Below are 21,916 nucleotides of genomic sequence, written 5' to 3'. Positions count from 1 at the left end.
ACTGAAAAAAACTCAGCAGATCTGGCAGCATCTCTGGAGAAAAAGCAGACTCAATGAGCCTTTCCAGTGCCTTCTGTTTTTGTGATTGCGGTTTAACCGCATGATCACCAACCTTGCAAAGCTCGTCAGCAGCATCCAGTTTTAAAGATCATGGTCATAGCAAATGGCAGAATACGTTCAAGAAGCTGGGCAGGCCTCCTCCTACTTCTAATGTTCTCCATTGCTTTCTCCGTGGCAAATGCCTCAGTCAATTATTGCCTACTTGTCAACTTTCCACACCACGTTTCTCCTGTGGTATCAACTGTTCCAATCATTTTAAACTTGGCATTCTTATATTTATTGTGTTGAGTGCAAGGCAGAAAGCTTCAGCGATATCTCTCTCTTTTCAGCAATGCTGATTGATGATTGCTTAGCTGAACATCTCCAGTCAGTTCAAAAGCATGACCCAGAGCACTCTGTCATTTGCTCTTTTGTGATTTAATCACTATGGCCATCCACCCTCTCAAACATTTGCGCTATTGTTCTTTCCTTCCCCTCCCCCTTTCCATGCTAAGCATTGTGCATTTCTAACAACTTCTCAATCTAGTAAAAAGTCATTATCCTAAAACAGAATGTCTATTTCTCTTTCCACAGATATGATTTGGAGGTCCCGCTATTGGACTGGGATGTACAAAGTTAAAAAAAATTGCATGACACCAGGTTATAGTCCAACAGGTTTATTTGGAAGCACTAGCTTCCGAAGCGATGCTTCTTCACCAGCGCTCCAAGTGTTGTGCTTCCAAATAAACGTGTTGGACTATAACCTGGTGCTGTGCTTTTTTAAACTCTCCACAGATAGTGTGTGATCTACTGGGCCTTTGCCAACATTCAGATCTGGCAAACTGACCGGTATTGGACTGGGGTGTACAAAGTTAAAAATCACACCACACCAGGTTAAAGTCCAACAGGTTTATTTGGAAGCACTAGGGGGATTGTGGATAAAAGATTGTAAGACACAGAATTTATAGCAAAGGTTTACAGTGCGATGTAACTGAAATCATATATTAAAAAAAACCTGGATTGTTTAAGTCTTTCATCTTTTAGAATGACCATGTTGGTTTCAGTTCTTTCATATGTAAATCACAAAACTTTTTTAAAAAGTTACATTCTCCAGTGCACTTTAACAATTGGTGTCATGTCGGCCCAGATAAGGTATTAAAGGTGTTAACTCCCTGTGAGGCTGTCTGTGCCACAATGATCAGACTGATTCTAATCTAAAAAATGGATTTACAGAATCTTACATGGATTCATGCAGTTTTTGAGCAAAGTAAAATGTAATTCTGCAAGTACAAATTCACCCACAAACTTATATGTGTATGTGTACATGTGGGTGTGCATGTGTGAGAGTTCAAGGGGTTTAAGTCTGACAAATGAGAGACTTAACAAACAATCCAGGTCTTTTTCAATTCGCAATTTCAGTTACATCACACTGAAAAATTTTGCTATAAATTCTGTGTCTTACGATCTTGTTCTCCACAATCACCTGCTGAAGGAGCAGCGCTCCGAAAGCTGGTGCTTCCAAATAAACCTATTGGACTATAACCTGGTGTAGTGTGATTTTTAATATTCAGATCAGCTATGATTTTATCAAATAATGGAGCTGGTTTGATGGGCAAAATGTCTTACTCCTACTTCATACCTTTGTATTTTCTGTTTTTAGTTTATATTTCCAAGGCTGAGTATTTTGCTTTTGTTTTTGCAAGAAGTGTCAACAAGTGAATTCACACTTCTACTCAAGCCACTGTGATAGGAACTTGTAAAAACATAGAAACAATCTCTGAAGCTATTAAAGTGATTAGGGTCAACAAACTTCTCACTTTTGTATTATTAATCACGAACTAATTAACATTGAAATGATTGTTTACAACCACTCCCAAGCAAGTTCCTTCTGTGGTGCAATGGTCCACTCCAAGAATCATTTTTTCTTAGGAAGATTATGTTTAATGTAAATGAATAATCATCAGGTCAGCTGATGAACTTACGTAAAATAGTCTACATGATTTGCTTTGTTAGCAAACTTTTCATTGTTACTTTTATGAGCAGTTCAGCATCTGCCACTGCTACAGTTTGGGTTTATTTTCCAACATCAGCAGCACCATCACAGGGAGTTGAATGTTCAAACATCTCCCCACAAAAAGGGAATAAAAATCTGATGCAATGCATGATGCAATCATCTAAACACAATTCCTGACCACTGGTTAAAAATAGCATTGCTCATGGATAGGAACACAAAGTCCCCTTCTTCTCCTGGATAAAGGAATTATCTGGAGGGGGTCCTGTAGGGTGAGAAAATTAAGTTTTTAAAAAATGGGTAACAAAAATGTCTGACAGCATCTCCGAGTCAGGATCAAGGCAGCAAAGTTTGGGATGATCTGGAACATACAGGTCATGAAAGGTGGGGAAAAAAAAAACAAAGAACTGCAAATGCTGAAAATCTGAAACAAAAACAGCAATTTCTGGAGAATCTCAGCAGGTCTGGCAGCATCTGTGCAGAGAAAGCAGAGTTAATGTTTTTCAATCCATATTCTGATTATTTCTTTAGGTTATTATCCTGAACCACCCTGGACAAATTAGTGCTGGTTATGTCCCAGTACTTGATTGTCATACTGCCCATGTCACCTGCAAGTTTACCGAGCTGAAGGAGAAAATTGATCTTCATTCTGGCAAGAAGTTGCAAGATAGCCCCAAATTTGTGAAATCTGTAGAATCAGCCATTGTAGATATGACTCCCGAAATGTTAACTTCACAGATGCTGCCAGACCTGCTGAGTTTTTCCAGCAACTTGTTTTTGTTTCTGATTTACAGTATCTGCAGTTTTAAAGATATTAAATTAGTAATGGGCTCAAGGGTTATTGAGTTGGCAGGAAAGTAGCATTGAGGCCATGTGATCAGTCTTGGTCAAGAAGCTGAGTGGCCTCCTCCTACTTCTAGTTCTTATGTTCTCCAATTCTTTTTCCATGGCAAATGCCTCAGTTAATCTCTCAGCCCCCTTTGGAACCCTTACATTCCTGATGAAAATCTTATACTCGAAACGTTGACTCTCCTGTTCCTCGGACCAGCTGCGCTTTTTCAGCGCCACACGTTTTGACTTTGATCTCCAGTATCTGCAGTCCTCACTTTCTCCTTAACATTTCAAATCCAGTGACCCTTCTTCAGAACTGAACCCAGTCTGTTTTACCTGCAATTTCTATTTTTGTTTGTTTCAGATCTCCGGCCTATTTGTTTCATCTTAAAACCTGAATCTTTGGCAAAGCCTTTGGTCACCTCTCCTAACATCTTTATATGTCTGTATCAAATGTTATTTGATAATGCTACTATTGTAGCTTCTTGTGACTCTATTTGCTGCATTTAAAGTAAGTGCTTTACTTTAGTAAAACCTACTTCTAAGCTTTTGACCATCTGTCCCAAAGTTACTAATCTTATGTGGCTCAGTGCCAAATTTTGTTTGACGGCACTCCTGTGAAGTGCCTTAAGATATTTTATGAAGTGAAAGGAACTATGTAAAGACAAGATGCTGTTGCAAAATTCGGATAGAATTGGCTTTCCAGGATGTACTCAGCTATTGTGAATGTTTGCTTTTGAAAATACCAAACACACAATGGGATATAGGTAGTGCATACTGATTTTTTTTGTGTTTTAATTAATTGGTGCTTCAATCATGAATGAAAATTTATTTTAAATCCACCTTCGATGAACAGTTTAGGAGCTTTTTGGTAATTTATATTTGTCCATTCAGAAATGAGATTATGGGATGTCTTATTTGGTTTAAGTGCATCTTAGCTGACTCAGAATAAAATAATATAATTTCTCCTATTTCTCTCAAGGGGAGCTGACTGCCTACTGACATTATTGTTGGGCATCCAGAGACCCAGATGATGTTTGGGTCCTGGGTTTGAATACCGCCATGGCAGATGGTGGAACTTGAATTCAGTAAAATTCTGGAATTAAGAATCTAATGACTACCACGGGTCCAGTGAGGTAAAAACAATGACTGTAGATGCTGGAACCAAAATCTGGATTAGTTGTGTTGGAAGAGCACAGCAGTTCAGGCAGCATCCAAGGAGAAAGTGAGGACTGCAGATACTGGAGATCAAAGTCAAAACGTGCTGAAAAAGCACAGCTGGTCAGGCTGTATCCGAGGAACAGGAGAGTCAACGTTTTGAGTATAAGCTTTTCATCAGGAATGTAAGGGGTCCAAAGGGGGCTGAGAGATTAACTGAGGCATTTGCCATGGAAAATGAATTGGAGAACATAAGAACTAGAAGTAGGAGGAGGCCACTCAGCTTCTTGAACCTTCATCAGGGCTTTTGCCCAAAACGTCGATTTCGCTGCTCCTTGGATGCTGCCTGAACTGCTGTGCTCTTCCAGCACCACTAATCCAGAACCATGGGTCCAGTGCCAATTGTTGAGAAAAACCCACCTGATTCATTAATGTCCTTTATCTGGTCTGGCGTACATGTAACTCCAGACCAACAGCAATATGGTTGACTCTTAACTGCCCTCTGAGCAATTAGGGATAGGCAATAAATGCTGGCCAAGTCAGCAAAACCTCATCCCATGAATGATTTTTTAAAAAACTTATGTTTCATTGAATGAATAATTTCATCTCTGCAGACAGAAAATGGAGGTCCAAATACTTATCACTTGGATATTGTATGATCATGTTCCCAGTTTAAATTTGAATTGTTCTCAATAAAAGATTTTCAGTAAGACTGAGTTTTATTAATACCTTTATTTCTATGATTTGCTTTACTATCTTAATAACTGGCACCTTTTCACCTTGATACAACGTGGAAAAAAGTTTTTAAAATAATTTCACTTTAAATATGCAGACTATTAATTAATTTTTGACTAGCCTTTTAATACAGATTGCACAAAGTTGTATGGGTGATTACTCGTTCAATTTTTAGGACCGGAGAGATTAGAATGTATTGTGAACACAAGTAACAAATATCTTGATTGTATTTATTCAGTTTCCTTTGGTTTGATTTAGTATAGCTTTGATTGGCAATATTTACTTCGGTGTCAATCAGAGAACCATTCATTGAGCTTGTATTTCTACTAACATTTCTTATTTAAGTCATTAACAATCCACCATCTGTAAACTGCCTGATCCTCTTCTACGCTTTCTAAGATTTTGTTTTCTTCCTACTGTCATCTATAAACCCTTCCCATCTCAGCTCAATAACGTACACGTTTAGCGTCTTGTGCCAAACCCAGTGTTTCCAGGAGATCGTCCTCCTCTCTACACAATTAGCAGTAGCTTCAAGTGTCTCAGCCCTACTATCTGGAACTTCCTCTGCCTCAGGTTTCTCACTATCACCTTCAGATGTTTAGTTTTGCAAAACTTATCTATCTAATGATTAATTTGGTTACTTCTAATTCTTCCAATTTATAAGTGTTCATTTTCTGACATTTTAGAAGGACAGCTTGCCACTTAAACATGCAGTGAAGTCCAATATTGTCTAGAATCAAAATCTATCCTGATCTGCTTTCCAATATTGCTGGATTTAAAAATATATATATTTGTGACTGTTACTTGGAAACTGGTTTAATACAGTGTTTCAATATTTCAGCGTGTCCTTGATAATGATCACCTGACAAGAGTGCTTCCAATGAATTATTTTTTTGGTTGTATTCAGTATAGTTTAACATCATCAGGCGCTTTTATGATCCCAATAAAGAGAAGTAACTTATTAGAAATACTTTTGAACATACACTGACTGAATGGAAGGATTGCACCACAAGATTTCAAGTTAAGACTTGTACTGTAATAAATTAAAAGTCACCGAATCTGAACACTATTCAGTAGATAATGTATATAATGATTCATTTTTTGAAACTTTTTTAAATGTTCAAAATCCCCCTCCATGATTATATTTTATCTTTCCTCCTGAAAGTTCTCATCTCCTGAAGACTTGCATTTCCCTTACTCATTCTCACACACCCAATCCCCACACTACTAATGCTGCCTATTCACTCACTCAGAACCTCACCACCTTCCCCCCACCTGCACTTTCTTCTCACTCAACCCCTCCTTTGCCTTACTCCAGAATAATTTTGGTCCATAATTGGGCTGCCTGGCATTCACCTCCTATAGAAAGAGGTACTCAGTCCTTGTCAGTGAAGAGCAAGACCAGACCTGACCTGTGGAGATGCCCAAATCCCCATGCCTTGGCAAGCAAGAAGCATTTGCTTTATTCTAAACACTCTACTGCTATGCTATTCTCACATTAACTCCACTGTGAATGTGTTAACATGCCAGAACTTCCAACTTTAGTTTTTTGCCTCCAACAGGCACTAGTGGCATCAGCACAGTCTCTGCAACCGAGAGGTGGGGCAGCATGAATGCCTCTGAGAATGCACCAGCAAGGCTGCTTTTTGCACCTTCCAGCACCCCCCAATTTGATCAATTGCTACATTAGATTTGTAAGCACCTGCTGATGAGCACATCACTGCCATGTCTCACAGCAGATCGAGAAAGAAATACCATAAGTCGCTGGCACAAGGATCAATCACCTGCTCAACCCCATGATGGAGAGGAACTATAGTGTCAGTAAATTAAGACTTTGAAATGCACAAATACACAGAAGTAGCAGGCAGGTTTGTCAGGGGCTCTTAGCGACTTGGCACAAGTTGCAGCAATACCTATTATGACCCTGTTATCTCTGGCATGTGCACATCTGCTTGCCTCCATAAACAGGTTGGCAGCTGCAATTGAGAATCATATCAAGCATTCTCATAGATTTCTGTATATGAGCACAAATCTGCATTAAAAGCGCTTTAGCCACTAATGCTCAGCACCAACAGCTAGGCAACAGGGGACGTGAGACCTTGACCTCAATCCAAGTGCCCCTTTCTTTCAAGGCGGCAAAGTGATGCCAGGTACCCACCCAGAGAGGAAATTTCATAAAGACCCCAAAGGTCTCGTCTCAGGACACTCCAGACGTGGTATAGTCTTCCACCATTAGCCTGTCTGCCATACTCAGCACAGAGGGAAGAAAAGCTGAAAAGGATGCACCTGCCGCTGGGCAGGATACATGCAGCATGTCAATCTCCTTCATACAGTCACCTGACCGAAAGGGGCAAACTGGTTCCACTGTAGGTCAGGTTCCTTCCATTTCAATTGCAGATCCTGGGAATGCATTGAGGTTTATTGGCTGAGAAAGACAAGATCTTGATGGGCACATAGGTGGCACAGGTGACACGTCACTCTAAACACATCATTGTTAACATAGCTTTACATTTCATCATCAGCTGATTGGGTGCCCATCCTTGGACACAAAGTATTCCTGAAGAAGGGCTTATGCCCGAAACGTCGTTTCGCCTGCTCCTCGGATGCTGCCTGGCCTCCTGTGTTTTTCCAGCACCACATTTTTCAACTCTGGTCTCCAGCATCTGCAGTCCTCACTTTCTCCCACAAAGTGTCATTGCAGTATTACAATGAGAGGTGTTGGTGTGCTCCAAAGCAGAGTATTGAAGTGTAGAATTGTATTCCAAATGCACTGGAGGCGTGCCATTATGATGCGGTGAGGCTGGTACATGTTGGATGCCAAGATCTGTGCACTTGGGACATGTACAGTTATTGTTCATGAGGCATGTTTTAAGACATTGGTGACTAATATCCAAGATGGAGGTCTGGAGGAGCAAGCAGCAAGCTTGAATCACCAGGTCATACTTTCACATTGGGAATTTTCATCAACTAGTTTCTATTTGGGAGATAGCAAAATTGAAAACTACATATTAATGAGATGAGATTAAGTAATAATAAGATGTTAATACGTGCAAGTGAGCCTCTCACTGCTCACTAGTGAGGCTTTATCTTGCCATTTAACATATATCCATTAAAAATGGAGCAAATGTTTCTACAGTAAAACAGAAGGAAGTTCTCCTAATCAACTTCACCAACCAACACCACAAAGAAGGAACTGCTAATTAACTTACTGGTTTTGCAACTTTGTTCTGCACAAATTTGCTGCTGAATTTATCTACACCGGCAGTGAAACAATTTGCACTTATAGAAGACATTTACATCTTCAGAACTTCTGTAAGTACCTTGTTGCTCATTTATTCTTTGTCAGATGTAGTCAGTTGGACCATAGAATCTTACAACACAGGAGGCCATTTGACCAATCTTGCGAGAGCAGTCACTTTTAGCCCATACGTCTTTTTCTCTCCATAATCCTGTCAGTTATTCATCGTCCAGTACTGTTATATGTATATTTATTTATGGAATCAGCTTCCAACACCCACCAAGGTTGAGCATTCCAGATACTGACAACTCTGAATGGAAAGAAAACTTCATACCTCCCCTCTTCTCCACTTCCTCCACTCCACTCTCCCCCCCCCCCCCTCTCTCCACTCCCCCCCCCCCCCTCCACTCCCCCCCCCCCCCCCCCTCCACTCCCCCCCCCCCCCCCCTTCGCCCCATTCAGTTTAAATCTATCACCTTTAATTGTTGAGTCATGGACTTTTTCCTCTATGGAAACATCTAGTCATCCTGAAAATCTAATTTAGATCATCCTACATTTTCAGATCTCTTGTGTTTCATGTTGTCTGTCAAGCATCATATCCAGGTCTTGCAAAGACCTAACTAGTGATTGGTAAAAATTCTAGCATAATGTCCCTACTTCTTTTTCACAGGCTATTCCTTTAATTATACATCCAAGTAAGCTACATGTATTCTTTTAAACCAGCCTGTCAATTGAACTACTACTTTTAAGGATTACTGTATATAGACACTTAGATCTTGGTGTTTACCTCCAATTCTGAAAATCGTGTCATTTAAACTATATTATTCTTTTCACTCATGTATTTCCAAAGTGTATTGTTATTATCCTAGATGATGATACTACTGGACAAATCAGACCCCAGAATGAAATCTTGCTCAACAGATCTTTTTAAACAGAACTCTTTATTAACTTAGTGGATATACTCTGGTTTGGTTAGCTCAGTTGGGTGGACGGCTGGTTCGCAAAACAGTGATGCCAACAGTGCAGGTTGAACTCCTATATTAGCTGAAGTCACCATGAAGATCCTCGCTTCTCAACCTCACCTTTTGCCAGAGGTGTGATGATGACCCTCAGGTTAAACTGACTACCAGTCATCTCTCTCTAATAAGAGAGCAGTCCTATGGAACTATGGCAACTTCACTTTAATTAACTGGAACATAGTTGCAAAGTTTCTTTAACAACAGAAGTTTATTGTACAAAACAAAAGAAATCTAAATACAGAATAGAATGTTAAAGGTTTTAAAATACATAGCAAAATAAAATGTTATCCCATTTCCTGACACTATCTGAAAAAAAATGACATCACTATATCAAATATTTCAGTTCAAGTTAAGTGATTCTTCCCAGATCTTTCCTGTGGACTGAAGTCTTCTTACACACATATTCATGAAACTGAGAGCTTAGACTTTGTCAGGTTGTAATAACCTGCAGATTTCTAAACAAATTCCTGGGCTGAAAATGGAACAAACTGAACTTTTTTTATACTAAAATAAAAATGTTTTCCCTGAACTATCCAATACTATTCTTGAAGATAGACTGTATTTGCTTCCTACCCTAATCAGGTCTCTTCCAAACTACCCTAAAAGCTTTCGATCTCTAGGTTTTCTAAGATAAAATTATTTACAATTACCCTGAATCAAAACAAAGATAATTGTCTTTAATGTTTACCCCACCAGTCATAAACCACCAAACTAATCTCCCATTAACACTGCACAGGGCTCTGTCTTCTGAAACACACTGGGTTAGATCAATGTTCTGGAATGACTGCCTTACCTAGTTAGTACTCATTTTTTTTAAAAAAGCCTTCACAAAGTAATCCATTCATATGCCACTATTTTAAATGTTATACTGTAAAGACTTTACACATAACCTCTCATCACAACATCATTTTATACTTTTCTGCATTGAACTCCCCCTGCCAAAAGTCTGTTTATTTCACTATTATGTCTGTCATGATAATGTTTTCAACTCTCCTTATGTATTGTCTGCAAACCTCAAAGCTGCCCCCTGCATTTGAGAATAAATGGATCCAATTGCAAAGAGTAATAGGTCCAAAAGACCTTTAAGATACATCTTTACAAGCCACCTCATTCTTAAAAAATTCACATCCATTGTTTTTTGTCACTGAGCCAATTTATATCTGTACTTTCTGCTTAATTCCAAGGGCTTATGGGCTTCCAACTTTACCAAATGCATTCCAAAATCCAAATACACATCTGCTGCACTACTATAATCATGCTCGGGCCACAAAACCTGGTTTGGTATTGGGTAATTGCAGCAAGTAACTTGCCAGTCTCCCCACGTCTCTTCATCATCCAATAGACACAGGTCAAGAACGAGGTAGAATATTCTCCACTTGCCTGGATGGGGGCAGCTCCAACAATACTCAAGAAGTTCCAGTGCACACAGACCAAAGCAGGCTGCTTAATTGGCACTCCATTTGCTATCATTCAATCCCTTCACATAAAATGCATGATTAATATATTATAAGATACACTTCAGGGACTTGCCAACACTTCTTCAACAGTGCATGCTAAAATCATAAACTCTACATTTTCTAATGGGTACCAAAAGCTAGCAGTTACAGTGCCTCCCACCAGCCTTATAACAACTTTCCAAAAAACTTCTCTAACATTATTATATTCTTTGAATAATTATTCAGGCAAGATTTCCCACTCACAAATCCAAATTGGCTGATTAAATCATACATTTGCTAATAAAAAGATTGTTGTTCTTATAACGGTTTTCAATAACATCACCACCACCAATGTTAGGTTGACTTGCCATGGCCTGTATGCTCTGGATTGTCTTTCTCCCCTTTCTTGAATAGAGATATCGCATTAATAGTTCTCAAGAAGTACTCCTATATTCAAAGAGGATTGAACATTGTAAGCAAAGCCTCTGCTTTTGCTGCCTTTGCTTCTTTGTTATATGAGCTCATGCACCAATTTGTACCCTATGATTCAACACCTACAATTAGGTTTTTTTTGCTGAAGAGTAAACATTGATTACTACACTGGGAAAACAACTGTGCGTTTTCACTACGAGATCTTTTCCCTCCAGCTGAAAAGTCTCACTCAAAAATTAACATTTCCAACAATGCGGTGATCACTTAACACTCCACTGAATTGTCAGCCTAGAAAGTGAAAATGTGGAGGTTAAAGTTGCAACTTCCTTACTTGGAGATCAGAGTGCTGCCACTCAGCCAAATTGATAATATGCCCAAAGTTTTTAATCTGCATTTCTTTGGAATATCAAGGCATTCTAAAGGCAAAAGCAGAGAATGTGGGGTTAACTTATGTCAGTGAAAAAATACTGCTGCATTTGGAAATCTGAAACAGAAATACAAAATGCAGAAAATACTGAGGAGTCAAGGCATCTGTGGATATTTTCCATTGACAAGTTTTACTCAGAATTTATGAATTAGTTCAAGTTGCTCTGTAAAGTAGTGCCATAGACACATTTGTGTTTTAAACATCCTTAGTCCAAATAAATGTAAACCATTTTCATCCTTATACAATATTAACACAGGGAATCTGATAAAAGCTTAACTACCATAGATCTGTGAATACATGTCAAATGAGCCACTGTATTATGGGAAAGATAATAAGCATTGTGTTGATTTAGGCTTTCCTGGATATAAAAGAACTTGCTCGGTAAATGTCTCTATTCCTAATATTCAAGATTTAATAAATTCTCCAAATCCTGCACAAATTCAAAGTGGCTCAGTGGCAAAAGCACAAGGTGCTGACTGAAGGTTGTTCTTATAACTAGATGTCTTGTCCAGTGGCATATTGCAGGTTAGTTTGCTACTAAGTGCCTTGCTGTTTGTAGTGTACATTAATGATTTAGACATGGATGTTGGTGATTTAATCAGTTTGCAGGTAACAGAAAAAGATGCTGTAAATAGCGAGGACAAAAATGTTAGGCTGCAGAAAGATATAGACAGGCTCATCAGATGGATAGAATAGTTGGAGATAGGGTTTAATGAACAAGGCAAGAGAGTACATGGTGAATAGTAGGGATCTTGGTATACATGTACATAGATCCTTGAATGCAACAGTATAGGTGGAAAGTATAGTTCAGAAGGCACTTTGGACACTTGCCCTTATTAGTCAAGGTCGTGAATACAACAGCTAGGAGATTATGATGGAGCTGTTTTCGATGCAGGTTAGACCACAGCTGGAATAGCGTCCAGATTGTTTATGGGCAGCACGGTGGCACAGTGTTTAGCACTACTGCTTCACAGTGCCAGAGACCAGGATTCAATTCCCACCTCGGGCAACTGTTTGTGTGGAGTTTGCACGTTCTCCCAGTGTCTGCGTGGGTTTCTTCCGGGTGCTCCAGTTTCCTCCCACAGTCCAAAGATGTGCAGGTTAGGTGAATTGGCCATGCTAAAAAAAATTGCCCATAGTGTTAGATGTAGGGAAATGGGTCTGGATGGGTTGCTCTTCGGAGGGTCAGTGTGGACTTGTTAGGCCGAAGGGCCTGTTTCCACATGGTAAGTAATCTAATCTAATACTATAAAGGAGGATGTGATTGCACCAGAGCAAATTCAACAGATGTTGCCCAGGTTAGCACATTTCAGCTATGAAGGGCGATCACATAGTTTGCGTTACTTTCCTCGGAATGGAGAAGGCTGATACAGGACCTGACAGAAGTATTCATATTATGAAGGGCACAAATGCAAATTAATAGGAATATATTTTTCCCTTAATACAAATTCACATATTTAAGGCAAGGGGCTGGAACGAAGATTTTATCACCCAGAGGTAATGAGTATCTGGAACTTTCTGCCTGAAAGGGCAGTAATGGCAACATTTAAGATGAATTTAGATGAACACTTGAAATGTCACAGCCTACAGCCTCAAGTGCTGAGAATCAGGACTATAGCAGATAGGTCTCTGACGACTGATACGAATACAATGGGCCAAAGGGCCTCTGCTACGCTGTAAAACTCTAATGCCAAAGTGGGTACTGCAGATGTCAGATTAGAGTCAAGATTAGTGGTCGAAAAGCACAGCAGGTCAGGCAGCATTGGAGGAGCAGGAAAATCCACGTTCCAGGCAAATGCCCTTCATCAGGAATCCTGCTGTGGATTCTGGATGCTGCCTGACCTGCTGTGCTTTTCATCATGCTGTGAAATTCATCCCAGTTTAGATGTTAAAAGAAGGAATGGGGAAGTTTATTTCAGTCATCATTTATATGCAGAAATAGAGTTTTACAGCCAAAATTGGAATAGTGCTGGAAAAGCACAGCAGGTCAGGCAGCATTGGAGGTGCAGGAAAATCCACGTTCTGGGCAAATGCCCTTCATCAGGAATCCTGCTGTGGATTCTGGATGCTGCCTGACCTGCTGTGCTTTTCCAGCACTATTCCAATTTTGGCTGTAAAACTCTATTTCTGCATATAAATGATGACTGAAATAAACTTCCCCAGTCCTTCTTTTAACATCTAAACTGGGATGATTTTCACAATCACCGAAATGATACAGCGTAGACGGAGACCATTCGACCCATCGTGCCTGCACCAGCTCATCAAATGAGCACCATTTTGAATACCAATCACCTATTTTCCCCCCATACCTATGCACATTATTTTTATCCAAATGTTCGTCCCAATATATTTTGAATTTTGAGCCCAACCCTGTCGTCAAATCTGAGGTCAGGTGTAGTTCGCCTGCAGGTTATCTCGTATTTAGCTCCACCATTTAGATCTCCAGTAAATTTGCTAATCTGTTAGGGGGTGGGTGAGGCACTTACCTTGGCGGTGAGAGAGCACCGAGCTGGCTGTCAGGGTAAAGGCCTCCTCGGGCCCACTCAGCCACAAGAGGAGGACGAGTGCGAGGAAGGCGGCGCTGGCGCTCGGCACCCGGGCCGCTCCGAGGCCGGCCCGTAGCCAGTCGCCGCAACCCCCCATCCCAACCCTACTCCCCGGCCGGCGTTCGAAGAGGAAACGGTCTCGCTTTATTGCTGCCGCGGCATAATGATGATGGGGGATGAGGAGGATTTCGGGCGGGATAGAGAGCGGAGTTTCCTCCGAAGAGCTTCTTACTCCGTGCCCGATCACGGCGTTGCCCTTCGCTGGATCTTTACCGGGGCGGAGACACCCAGACACTGGCCCACCACACCCCTGAGATACACCCCATAACGGACTCAACGGTGGCGGGGGGGAGCCTTACAGCCACGTTATGATGGATCTGATTATAAAACCCTCCGTGAAAGCCACGGGGCGCGTTTATTTCAGCTCGTTTTCAAGCCGGTGAGGGAGGACAGAATGCTTGCGGAATGGCGAAGAGAATCGAAAGGGACGAGAAGCGGGGATTGGACGTCGACATCATGGCGGCGGCAACAGCGACGGCTGAGGCGAAATGGCCGCGTTTCCATCGCGACCGGCCCGGAACCATCAACGAGGCCCCACATTCCCTCCATTGTTCTAGCCGAACGGTTTACAGGGTTACGCTGGGCGCGTCAGTGCGCCGCCGCCCTCTCTTTAAATAGCGGGACGTGGAGGCGGCCATTAAACATAAAGCCTCGGCCGCGAATCGGCGAGTTGAAGGCCGACGACGGGTCCCCTCCCCTCCGCAATCGTTGGTTTTTATTTCGTTTTAACAATTCTGTACAACGAAGAGGGAAGGGCGGCGTCAGTCTGTCATCCCTGGAAAACCGTTTGAGAACTCGGGCAAGGATCGCTGTGATCGGAGTTGGGGACTTTTTTTTTGAAAATTAAAATATTTCCGGCGCGAGTTGCGCAAGGCGCCAAATTAAGTGGTCGAGTCCGGCGAGGCTCCGCGCAGGCGCATTTGTCGGCAGTCAGAGGTCGGTGAAGATGGCGTCGACGGGTAAGAAGGAGTCTCTTAACTGTTAGGATCGGATTTAAAGGCGCTCGGGTCGCACCACCGGCTACCCGCACCGGACCATAACGGTTCTTTTGAACGTCCCAGCCTCCACCGATGTCTTTTTAATGTTTTGGAAAGTGCTGCTGGTTACCGGCGATTACATCGAGATTTTCCTTTTCCCCCACCCCTCCCCCCCCCTCGATACCATCGGGGAGGTTATTAAAGAAAAACAAGGGAGTTCGGGCGTCAGGCCCCCATACCGCGTGTCGGGAGTTGTTTGTTTTGTGTGTGTGTGTCGGTTTTCGGAGGAAAAGAGGAGAGGCCGGCCGGCCTTGCGGTGGCCGTTGGGGCCTCGATGTGTGTGAGAGCGCCCCCGCCCCCCCGGGCAGGAACTCAGCTGCGCCACAAAGCCCCCGGGGGTCGACGTGTGAAGGCCGACGACGAGCGCCTGGGCCCGCTCCGCCAGTGTTGTCCGGCCGCCACGCTCCCTCGCCCTTGGGAGACGCCGAGGCGGAGTATTCGCCGCCGGAGACGGGGCGGAAGTGCATCCCTTTCCTGGCAGTCCGTTAGCGTCGAGGCCTAGTCAGCTTGTGGGGGAGGGGAGGGGACAGGAGGCTGCCGATCATTTCGTACCAACGCGTCGCAACAAATACCTTCCGTAGGGATGCATCTCAGCGTATATATACTTTCGAATCTGCTGTGATTAACTGGTTTGGTTTCTTAAGACACGGCGCACCATTTGGGGATTTGCAACTTTTTAAAGGGCGTGTCCCCCCCCCCCACTAAAATTGCGCAAAACTTGCTAGGGGTCGATCGGCTCTTTATTTCAGTGTCGTTCGGTTTTAGATATTTTGAATGTGTTGGCGCCGTGCCAAAATGGAGTCTCGCACACGCTCTGAAATTCCTTTTTGTTTGTTTGATACTGTGGGGAACCGCGTGTCGGACCGTTTAAGTTGATTCTGTAATTTTGGGTGCAGCAAGACTTTGATATTTCTGTCCAAATGTTTTGCCTTTGGTAGTATACCAAAGGTTAATCATAAATTCTCTAACGATGTCTTAATGATTTTAGTCGGAGCCCAACGTTTGCATGCTTCCGGAAAAAGAACATGGGGTGGCTTTCGTCGGCCTCTTCAATATCTTTCACTGCTATTGAAAATCGCTGTCCATTGTGTGACCGTCTAAATTTTAAATGTTGTGTAGTATATTTTATTCATATCTGGAATCTGGTGTAAGAAGTCAAACTTGTATATTTATTACTGAATAAAACCTACGTAAAACAGCTCAGTAGAGATCGAAATTGGTGTATTTTCATCTTGCACACTGAAATGGGGCCTTTTTGATCCGTATCGTTTGCGGAGACCTATTTTAAATTTGAGGCCCAGCCTGTGTGAGCTATGGTATGCTCCATGAGTTTATAATGTTGATCAATTAACTTAATTAACTGAAGAAAATGGAAGCTTTTATATTGATGCTTGTTCTACTTGGGATTTCACTCTTAGATAGAAAGGAACTGCGGGTTGGCTGTTCATATGGAAAAGGAAAAATAGACTTTGAACTGTTACTGTGAAATTATTTGGTTAAATAGTATTCAACTATTTAAACTGCTCCTTAAACTATTTAGGTTGTAATTATTCAATCAATGAGGAATTATCACAATTAAAGCTTTAGTGGACCTGTGGATGGCAATTTCTCATCCTAGAGGTAAAAGTTAGAAAAACTTCAATAAAAGTCACATGTAGTGTATCCAGTTTTAACCTTCTGGAGGGGGTCCAAAATTAAGATGAGATCTATCACAGTAAACTGTGTTTGCTGGAAATATGAATTTTCCGTGAAAAGCTGAAGATGCTGATATTCCAACTGATGAAGTTGAGGAAGGAGTTGTCCGTAGGCTTACAATTGCATCTCATTACAAATATAGCCATTCCTGAAGGATATGGAGAGGATTTTGATATAAGTTTCTATGCTTACTAGCTTTTGTGTGCCTTGACTTTCCCTGTGATGTGGAAGAAAGTGCTAACAAGTACAAACGTAGCACTTGAAATTACATTTACAGAGCAGTTGATTTGGAGCTAAAATTTATTATAATAGTGTAGTACAGAATGGATTTCTATTTTTGGCTGACCATTTTCTTGTAACATTGAATTGCCTGTAAATATGCGCACTTGTGGATTCGATCTACAAATATATAATTGAGAAATTTTTGGTAATGGAACTTGATATAAACGAGCAGCTTGTAGTTTTTGGCTTGACATTTCAAACTTGGTAAATGTAGCCATTTTATATAACTAAGCAACTGAACAACACGTTCATGGTTTGGATTGATTCAGAGACTAATGCAGTGGCAAACAAAGTTTTTACGGAAACATCAATTCCAGAGATCTGTATGCTTGTATTTGGCCTTTTAAGCTTTAACCTCTTGACATGGTTGTGTATTAATTCAAAATTATAACCGTCCCCATGATGTCCTCTTTGGTCCAAAATGCCACTATCTTTTGAGTCAACTATTCTGTCATTCTGGCACCATTTTGTTTAGATTGTATTGCAGTAACTCCAAAAGTATGCCAAAACGCATATAGATTGTATTACTTCAAAAGCTTTGAGGTGTTTTGTTTTCATAACCTAAGTAATCTTTTCTTTCTAGAAAGGTGTGAAAGGACATTAAGAATCACAATTGTTCTTGTGCTCTGTCATTGTCTAGAAGTTGAATAAGAATCACAACCACGTCAAGATGTTTATTAGCATTTTGAGGAATCTTACCTTTTTAGTGTTGAAGTAAATATTTCATATGGATCTGATGCAAACATGTTACTAGATTTTTTTATCTCTGTTTTGTAAAATTGAAACCTACTTGAATCAACTTAATTAGTTGAGGAAATAAATCCTTTCTTTTTATAGATTACAGTACCTACACTCAAGCTGCAGCTCAGCAAGGGTAAGTGTGATAAAATCAAATATCTGTCCAATGTTTATACATTTTCTAGTAAAATTGATTTATTTTAAGGGAATTGTACTTAGTCCACACACTTTAACCATGCATAATTTAGTGCCAATATCTTTTCCCATTAACTATATTTTGGTACTTCGTTCCATGAATGAATGTAAACCAAAAGACTAATGAAATTGCTCAAAATGCTCCTCGTGTTATGGAGGTGCAAAAAAAAACAATTGTGCATAATATCTTTTGTGTCCTGGTTTAGGTTTTCATAAACTGATTTCCAAAATGCCATCAGTAGACAGCCAAGTTGTCAACTGTCTGAAATGAGCCACAGGCAATGTCAGCACATGCACTGACTTCACAGTGCTGTTCAGACGGATTCACCTGTTTTCCCAAACTGGTTGATGCTCATTGTCTGCTCCAGGTTATCTGTACTCAGTTGCAGGAACAGTGCCACTGCCGGGCTTTACTATTGTAGGCACCTTTTAAAATCTGCTAAATCTGACTGTCACTTTAGCTTTGTGATTTCAGGCCAAGTTCAAGATTGTACAGAACCTCTGGCGCCACAATTTGAGACTAGCTGCTGCTATCTGTCCCATCAAAATGACATTTGGCACCTCTTGTGCATGTGCATACTTTGCGCCACCTAGAGGTGCAAGAGGTGGTGCTTGCAGCCATTCATAATGGTCTGGGTCTTGGGGGTGCTTTGGAGAATAGGTGCGGTGCTGTCAGCGATGATGGTATGTGTTGGGATGCAAAACTCTCTTGCAGTTCATTTGCTGGCAGTGATTGAAACAATTTAGTGGCATTTAAAGTTATTGATTCATGAGCATGTAGAGAAGTTCATAGCATGTATTGTTTTCTACATTTTTGAAAAGTAGAAAGTTTATTATTTTGTTTTCTGTACCTTTTTAAAGCTGTCAATTTACTTCAGAACTTTGTAGAGATCGGAGGATGTCGCCTTTAGAGATTTTTTTGTGTGTAAATACCTAATTAAATAAATGGCATTTGGCTGGCACGTTGGAAGGAAGGGTAGGATAACAACATGTGGAAAACGTCATTTTATTCCAAGTTCATATTTTACATGGAAAGCCAACACATCATCTCCTACCCTCGTTTTCTTTTGTCTCTGTCTTTTTTTCTCTCTTCTCTCCTCTCCTCACCCAAGTTTCTAAATGGTTCCAGGTTTCCATTGTTTCTTCAGGGGTTAAGCTGAATGTTGTTTGACATAACTGTAGAATAAATTGAACCGGAGAGAGCCTGACCTGATCCTTCACTAACTTGTTTGATACACTTCCTAGCGGATGTTGTACTTGGTTTAATGCTTGCCTTTCATTTTCTAGCCATAGGGTGGAAAGACCAATTGCTGATTTGATATCAAAAAATTAAATGTGGGGCTACATGGCCCATATAGCTTTGTATGCAGGAGACCTGTGGTGATATTTCAACAGAAATTTAGACACTGGAAATGCATTAAGTAGTTAGCCTGCATGTGAGGCCTTTAGCATTCAGTTTTTGGATACTTTTTTAAAAATAGGTTGCATGTTTCTTTGACCTGACTTCTTGTTAGGGGAATTTGAATGGGTTTGGGACTACTGCGCTTTCAAGCTGAGAAATAATCTCTATTTGAACACTGATTTTATTTACTTAAACAGCTGCAGATGCTGTAAATCAGAAATGAAAACAAACTGCTGGAAAAGTTCCACAGGTCTAGCAGCATCTGCGAAGAGAAATCAATTAGTGTTTCACTTCCCCTCACCCTACATATCAGTCACGATCTAAATGACTGGTGGGATGGATGTTGTAGGCTGAATGGCCAACTCTAGTTCATTGCTTCCTATTCCTTGAATTCTTCAGGTAATTTTATGTTAAATCAGGGTAGGTAGTTAATTTGTCTCATAACGTTAAATATTTGTACAGACTTTCTTTATTATTATGAACAGGTATGGAAGCTATGCTGCGCAGCCTGCTCAAGCATATGGACAGACAACCCAAGTAAGCCTTTAAAAAAAGTTACTTTACAATCCTATGAATGTGTAGTAGTGGCAAATTTGTGTATTTGTCTCCATGCTGGCCTAACATGAAGTTGTTTCTTTAAACACTTGCAACTAGGCATATGCGCAGCCGAGTTATGGAACTTATACCCAACCCACTGATACAACATATACTCAAGCGCAAACGACTGCAGCTTATGGACAGACAGCATATGCTACTGCATATGGGCAGCCTCAAACTGGTAAGAGTTTAATCTGTGTCTTTATTACACTAGTTTAGTTGTTTTTGCACTTGATTACTTCTGTCTGTGCTTCCTTAGATGGAAGGGATATTTATGATATTCTGAACCTGTATTTTTTTTCCCCTGCCCCCACTGTCTGTTGTGCTTTCTTGGGTAGAAGGGACAAGTGCAGGTTAGAGTGCCTGGTCATTGTTGCATGATTTGTGCTAAGTTTTTGTCATGTCACAGCTTTACATTAAATTATTTAAACTTCATTGTAAGCTATCATTTTTTGGCATGCATGGTCAGTGTTTTCACTGGACTTAATGTTACATAATGTTACAAGAGAAAATAAATTGCACAACATTAGAGGTTTATAATTCACTAAAATTGCAACAGGGACTTTAGTCACTCATCCTATTTGAACATTTTCAAGTTTGAAAATTATAATCTATCATTCGTCGTCTTTATGAAGAAAGCAGCCCCAAACAGGCAAACTGACAGACCTGAAATGCTGTCCAGTTTACCGTTTGACTTCTGGCTACTGTTCTTGCTCAGGTTATGTTTACTTGCTGCATTGCAACGTAGGTTAACTGGTTCTAAAGCAATGCAACCCTCTAATATGGAAAGTGCAGAACATTTCTGGGCAATAGATAGCCCAATTAAAAGAGGGTTTCACATTGAGTATTTTATCATCAGAACAGTTCTGATTAACCTAAGTTGGCTTAAGGGGAGTTAACATCTTTCTTGGGGCTGGCCGAAGCGAAAGTGGAGGATAGATATGTCTGGAGTGGAACTGTTTATGCTCTACCCCTTTCTACCATTATTCTGAATAAATTTTGGCATCCTCATTAGTTAGAATTTCTGACCCAAGACATCTGGCAATTCATGTTGGTCATGCAGGCAATAATCTGCCTTGAGTTATTCGGTATCCTTCAGGGTGGAGCTGAATTGACTGACTTTTGTTTCCAGATCTCCCACTCTAATAATCTGAAGTACGCATGTGATGTTGGGGAGTACCCTTTGCTGGCAGCCAATTTTTACTATCAAATCAAATGTGATGTACTGGACAAGAGAAAACTGGGGAGTGATACTGAAATGCTGCCAGCAGTTGGGGAAACAACAGCCTTAAACAGTGACTAACTAGAAGATCCCTTTTCAAGCTTAAAATTTAGAACCCTTCCAAACTAGATGTTTCTGACTTCAGGTTCATATGCATGTCCTTTCACTGCTCTGCTATCACTATCCTTTCAAGATCATCTTTTTTCCCCAATGCTTTTAAAAATGTTTCATTCATGCTCTTTGGCTTGAATTATGTTCTTCCTCAGGCTGTAGTTGAGGGCACAATATAATTGCAAATATTTTCAGATTAGAGGAAAGGGTTTTGTCTGCATATTAACTGGTATATACAGTACTAGTTTCAAATTGCAATGCACTTACCTGCTTTATTTAACACCATTGGACAATAAATAGCATCAACCAGCCTAAAGTGAAGTGACATTTTATTCATTACACTTGTGTAAAACATAGGGAAGAAAATAGTTTCACTGTTTGCTTTTCTTTTTCAATAGGTTATAGTGCACCAATTGCCCCCCAGGCTTATAGCCAACCTGTGCAGGCTTACAGCACAACTGGATATGAGAGTGCCGCTACTCCTCAAGCTACGTACGGGCAGCAACCGACCTACGGTCAGCAACCTACTTATGCTGCATATGGGCAACACACAGCTACGACCGTTGCACCTACCAGGTATGTATATCTTGGTTTACACTGATAGAAAGGGACAGGAAATGGTAAATTTCATTTAAAATTTCAGCACTTCAGAAAAAGATGCTATGCAACTGGTTGTAATTGAAGTGGCATCAATTTAAATTCTAT

General features: G+C 40.7%; 2 protein-coding genes across 3 annotated transcripts in view; one reads left to right on the top strand and one right to left on the bottom strand.

The window, feature by feature from the left end:
* rhbdd3 (rhomboid domain containing 3) overlaps positions 1-14,417 on the bottom strand; it is a 32,202-nt gene extending 17,785 nt beyond the window's left edge. The window contains exon 1 of the mRNA XM_087999999.1: positions 13,813-14,417. Coding sequence (XP_087856125.1) covers positions 13,813-13,969 — 157 coding nt within the window. The 5' untranslated portion in view covers positions 13,970-14,417. The remainder of the gene's footprint in view (positions 1-13,812) is intronic.
* A 233-nt stretch (positions 14,418-14,650) lies between these two features.
* The window catches only part of LOC122562406 (RNA-binding protein EWS-like), a 33,103-nt gene continuing 25,837 nt past the window's right edge, over positions 14,651-21,916 (top strand). The window contains exons 1-6 of one of the 2 annotated variants that reach the window (XM_087999996.1): positions 14,651-14,891; positions 17,784-17,820; positions 19,767-19,818; positions 19,936-20,059; positions 20,217-20,231; positions 21,610-21,787. In XM_087999996.1, coding sequence (XP_087856122.1) covers positions 14,879-14,891; positions 17,784-17,820; positions 19,767-19,818; positions 19,936-20,059; positions 20,217-20,231; positions 21,610-21,787 — 419 coding nt within the window. In that variant the 5' untranslated portion in view covers positions 14,651-14,878. The remainder of the gene's footprint in view (positions 14,892-17,783; positions 17,821-19,766; positions 19,819-19,935; positions 20,060-20,216; positions 20,232-21,609; positions 21,788-21,916) is intronic. The other variant, XM_087999998.1, reaches the window with a different exon arrangement.

This window comes from Chiloscyllium plagiosum, unplaced genomic scaffold, assembly GCF_037043375.1.
Source record: "Chiloscyllium plagiosum isolate Xiang-an unplaced genomic scaffold, Cpla_swu_hap1 HiC_scaffold_24, whole genome shotgun sequence".
In the NCBI taxonomy this organism is placed as follows: domain Eukaryota; kingdom Metazoa; phylum Chordata; class Chondrichthyes; order Orectolobiformes; family Hemiscylliidae; genus Chiloscyllium; species Chiloscyllium plagiosum.
The sequence above is the reverse complement of the archived record's forward strand: the minus strand, read 5'-3'. Positions and strand labels throughout refer to the sequence as shown.